The following is a 5,490-nucleotide window of genomic DNA, read 5'->3' as shown; positions in this document are numbered from 1 at the left end:
GCGCACCCCGCTAGATTAACAACTCCATATCCATTGGTGTATAAAGTACTTGAAAGACATACTTGAGTAAAAGTACAGATATCTCACCTGAAAGTGACTTCGGTAAAAGTAAAAGTCACCCGTCAGAAAATGACTTGAGTAAAAGTCTTAAAGTAGCTCATATTAAAAGTACTCAAGTATCAAAAGTATCTGGTGTTGAAATGTACTTAAGTATCAAAAGTAAAAGTACAAGTACCAAAATTAAAAATGCAAAGTGCTTTTTATAGTAGGCCTATACAGACACAAAACAACCCAAAATGTTTCTCTTCAAGATTTATCTCAACTGACTGAAACATTATAACAACAATATGAATATAATGTATATAATGTATCATTTTACAAATGTTTAACCCTGGATGAGAGAGAGAGAGAGAGAGAGAGAGAGAGAGAGAGAGAGAGAGAGCTGCGCCAACCTCCGCTGCTCAAGTAACGAGCCAGTTTGAGAATGTAAGAAGTAGAAATTACAGATATTTTTGTTCAAATGTAACGAGTAAAAGTAAAAAGTCGTCAGGAAAATAAGTACTCAAGTAAAGTACAGATATGTGAAAAATCTACTTAAGAACAGTAACAAAGTATTTCTACTTCGTTACTTCCCACCACTGTCCATATCCATTTCCATCAAACAAGACAACTTCAAATACGATTCAATCCAAATCAAACACACTTTTCTGCCGTTTTGTTTTTCCACAGATGAGAAACTGAGCTGAAGTTGTTATTTTATTTTATTATGTAAAAAGCTTCAGAATATAAACAGGAATAAAACAGTTTGGTTGGATATTAGTGAAAGTGAGGAAGAGAAATCTGATTAAAAATACTAAATATGAACAAAAAAGACCTTTAAAGATTTATATTATAATTTGAATAATCTGGAGCCCGGCGCCATGAAAGTCATTTTTCAAACGTAGGAAAAATAGAAGGAAAGAAGATCCCCTTCAAAATAAAAAGTTAAATTACGTAGTAATTAGTTGTGTTGGTGGTTGTTCTGCTGAGCTTTACTTTGAAAAGCCTCCATCCTGAGTGAGTCTGCACATTTTCATTTAAACATTTAACATATCTTATAAACTATACTTTATTAATGTTTCTCTGAAGAAGAGTTGTGAAACTGAGCTGAAGTTTTTATTTTATTATCCTGCAGGACTCAGAACATATAACGTCATCAAATATTCATACCCAACAAAATACAAGACTGAGATATATAAATAAATACAAATAAAACTTTAACATCAGGTGGAAAATGAGAGAATGTGGAGTCAGACTCGTGTTTCATTTTTATTCATCTGCACAAAAAGTCTATCTCAGAATTCTCTCATGGCAAAACTAATTTACCACATTTATTTTCTTATTCTCTTCTATATTATTATTGTTTTAATAAGTACAGCCCACGTGATGTACAGGAGAGAAGACAGTGAAACTAACAGCGTTGCTCGAGCTAAAGTTCAAAACAAGCTCAGAAGAACTTCGCACTTTATATATCAGAGTTAACACAAACCTCGCACAGCGACCGGATGTTTGTATTTATGTATTAATTTGTGTGTTTGCTTATGGAATCTTCCAGGTCACCCGCGCAAGCAGCGACGCGAGCGCACCACGTTCACACGCACGCAGCTGGACATCCTGGAGTCTCTGTTCAACAAGACGCGCTACCCGGACATCTTCATGAGGGAGGAGGTGGCGCTGAAGATCAACCTGCCCGAGTCCCGAGTGCAGGTGTGTGTGTCCGTGTGTGTGTGTCCGTGTGTGTGTGTAATAATGTAATACAAATACAACATCAGGTTTAAAGCTCTGGTGTAAAAACAACACAGCAAAATCTGTAGTGTTGTTTTTTCAGTGTTAATATTTTGGAGTTGTTTTAACACAACTAGTGTCAATCAAGCGAGTTAAATGTTTACACCTGTGACTGAGTTAGATTCACTTCAGGTGGAGTTGATCATAAAATATGGGAGGAGCTTCACCACAAATGTCTGCACCCAATGAACCATAACAAAATCCCTCGGCTCTCTTTATCAAGACAGGTGTGAGACTGACCCTCGGTCTCATTTTAGTGTTAAAAATACACTTTAATGAGGCATAAAATAACACTATGTATGTTAAAAATTAACTCTCGTAGTGAAATGAAATAACACGATTTTAGTGTTGAAAATACACTTTAATGAGTCATAAAATAACACTATGTATGTTAAAAATTAACACTCACAGTGAAAGGGAATAACACGATTTAGAGTTAAAGGTGCACTTATGTGGAGTCATAAAATAACACCAAGGGTGTCAAATATTTATCACTGTTAAAGAGTTAAAATATTAAAAATTTTAACTCAGAATCCGTGAGGATTATATAGACTCAGAAAAAGTGTTAAATTTAACACTATGAGTTGAATGAACACTCCCGATTTTGCTGTGAAGGACGTGAGGTCAGTGTCCCTGAAACTGAGGTTTTTCATCTTGTCCTCACAAGTTATTATCTTTCAGGAACAAGATATTTATATGAGCACAGTTAATAGAGTTAATATCTGCGTGGTTTCTATTTCTCTAGTATTCTGATTGAAACACAGTTCTTCCCATCCTGTTCTCAAGGGGAACATTTCACTGGATTAACATTTTCACTATAAAACCATATCATCTTTCTGGACTTCAGGACTTCAGGACAAGTTAATTTGTGTTGGACGTTTCAACAATAAGACAATTCAAAGTGCTTTATCATCTAAAATCCATGACAATAAACTGTTACAAAAGAAAATCCCCAAAAGAAGCATTTAGATATAAGTTTCTATAGTTCGTTGTAAAGAAGAAGTTTGAAGGTCCCAGCAGGAAGTTTTACAGGCTGACGTGGAAAAGAATAGAATAGAAAGTCTTTGTTGTCATTAAATTGCATAAAATCCAACACAATGAAGAGTGCTGGTTGATGTTGGTGCGTTAAAGTTAAATACAAGTTCAAAAGAAAACACTTCACACACGATATCACACAGTGAAAACAACCGTTAATGGTTTTAAAGAATGAGAAACTTCACTTCACTTCACTTCAGTAGAATCCAGCTGAGACTCTGCACCTGTGCTGCTGCTCACAGACGTAGTAGTGGAAGTATTGGTAGTACTAGTATGTAGTATTTGCAGTAATATTTGTTGTTCATTACCCACACAGGTTGATGTTTTTTTTTAAAGCTTTCTATACTGATAATCATCGCTTAAATATAATTAAAACATTTATTAATGTTCAGATTCCATTATTATTTTAAAATTGTATCTATACTATTCAAAATGCTCTCGTGCTCATTAAGTTCAATTTATGTTTGTTTTCTCCCAAAACTGTATTTCACATGATTGATTTTTAAAAATGTTTCTTAAATTAAAAGTTTTCATCATAACTTGACAAACTGAAACAGATTTAAGCAGAAAACTTCCTCAGTTCATCACTGACATTAAAATAATTGTATTTTTATACGTTTTCCCGGGTTTATGATTCAAATTTAGCAAATTATGTTTTTTCAAATAAAATTGGGCTAAATTACGAATATTTCCAGAAAATAAATCTAATCAATAAACCAATAAAATTGACATTTTAGATTTATGTTATAATTTGAATCCACAGACACAAAACATGAACCAAACTGAATAAAAACAACGTTTTTGCTGAAATGTTCTGTAAATGAAAATATTAATACAATGAAAAATAATCAAAGCAGGAAAATCTTTTTCAAAAGTAGGAAAAATAGAAGGAAACAAGATCCCCTTTAAAATAAAACGTTACGTTAGGAAGTAATTAGTTGTGTTGTGGTTGTTCTGCTGAGCTTTACTTTGAAAAGCCTCCATCCTGAGTGAGTCTGCACATTTTCATTTTAACATTTAATTTCATCTTATAAACTATACTTTATTAATGTTTCCCTGAAGAGGAGTTGTGACGGAGGGTTTCCTCTATAAGACAAGATTTAAAGGGACAGTTCACAAATTAAAATATAGTTCCCATGAAACACAGCGACGGACAAACAGAGGAACTTTCTTCTGAAAATAATTCTTAAGTTATTCACTTATTTTTTTAAATGCTACAAACTCATTAAACTGATCTTAGCTCAACTTTATCAGAAAATCTCAAAACTGAATGAAAAGTGAAAACGTGAAACATTTGGTGAATTGATCCTTTAAAGAAGATTCTGACGTTTTAAACTCGATGAAATGAAAGAAAAACACGTTGTCGTGTTTTGATTCGTTCAGCAGATTCTGTCCAGAGCAGAAGTGAGTGTAGTGGTCAAAGGTCAAAGGTCAGACAGGTGCTCTGACCAGTCGATATGGGCTCGTGACCTCTGACCTCTCTCCTCCGTCCTCAGGTGTGGTTTAAGAACAGACGAGCCAAATGTCGGCAGCAGCAGCAGAGCAGCAACAGCTCCAAGGTCAAACCCGTGAAGAAGAAGTCGTCCCCGACCAGAGAGAGCACCGGTTCTGAGAGCAGCGGCCAGTTCACGCCGCCGCCACCGCCGCCGGCGTCCAGCGCCTCCTCCGCCTCGTCCTCGTCCTCGTCCGTCTCCTCCGGTCTCGGCGGTCCCGGTCTCCTCAGCAGCTCGTCCTCCGTCTCCGCCCCGGTGTCTTCCATCTGGAGCCCGGCGCCCATCTCCCCGGCGCCGGCCCTGGCCACGCTACCCGACCCAGCGGCGCCCACCAGCGCCTCCTGCATGCAGCGCTCGTCCTCCGCCAGCGGGGGGGCGCCCTCCTACCCGGTGTCCTACGGCCAGACGGCGGCGGCGTACGGCCAGGGCTACCCGGCCTCGGCATCAGGCTCCTACTTCGGTGGCGTGGAGTGCGGCTCCTACCTGTCGCCCATGCACTCCCACCACCACCACCCGCACCACCCCCACCAGCTCAGCCCCATGACGGGCGGCTCCATGTCAGGACACGCCCACCACCACATCGGCCAGACCTCGGGGCACCACCACCACCACCACCACCACCCGCCGCACCACCAGGCGTACAGCGCGCCCGGCCTGGCCTTCAACGCCACAGACTGTCTGGATTACAAAGAGCAGACGGCCACGTCGGCATGGAAACTCAACTTCAACGCCTCCGACTGTCTGGACTACAAGGACCAGGCGTCATGGCGTTTCCAGGTGCTGTGACTCCTCCTCCTCTTCCTCTGCGCTTTGAAGATGCGTCACACTCACACTAGAGGCTTTCACGTTGATCTGTGACCGAGCTGAGATGTTCTCCACCAGGATTATTTTTCTATTCCAGGACTCGAGACACTTGTAGAACTTCTGATCGTCTCAGTTCGTCTGAAGGAAAAAGAAAAACATGGATTTAGATCAAAGGAAACAAGAGGATCAAAGACGAGACTCTGGTTCGGACTAAATCTCTTTTTCCAAACACACGTGTGTTCTGAAGACTGGATCTCAGCACTTGTTTGTGAGCTGAAGACTTTTTCCTATTTGTTCTTTTCAGAAAGAGAGAAAATGAAAAAATGTGAATGAG

At 39.3% G+C, this 5,490-nt stretch overlaps 1 protein-coding gene across 2 annotated transcripts in view; it reads left to right on the top strand.

Annotated features, from left to right (window-relative positions):
• Window positions 1-5,138, top strand: part of LOC132995944 (homeobox protein OTX1 B-like) — a 5,258-nt gene extending 120 nt beyond the window's left edge. Inside the window, exons 2-4 of one of the 2 annotated variants that reach the window (XM_061066206.1) lie at window positions 1,595-1,746; window positions 4,356-4,531; window positions 4,586-5,138. In XM_061066206.1, the coding sequence (XP_060922189.1) occupies window positions 1,595-1,746; window positions 4,356-4,531; window positions 4,586-5,138 (881 nt within the window). Of the gene's footprint in view, window positions 1-1,594; window positions 1,747-4,355 lie in introns of both variants that reach the window. The other variant, XM_061066197.1, reaches the window with a different exon arrangement.
• Window positions 5,139-5,490: the final 352 nt, after the last annotated feature.

The sequence above is a fragment of the Limanda limanda genome, chromosome 2 (genome assembly GCF_963576545.1).
Source record: "Limanda limanda chromosome 2, fLimLim1.1, whole genome shotgun sequence".
Classification (NCBI taxonomy): domain Eukaryota; kingdom Metazoa; phylum Chordata; class Actinopteri; order Pleuronectiformes; family Pleuronectidae; genus Limanda; species Limanda limanda.
Note: the sequence above shows the minus strand (reverse complement) of the source record. Positions and strands in the feature narration are given on the sequence as shown.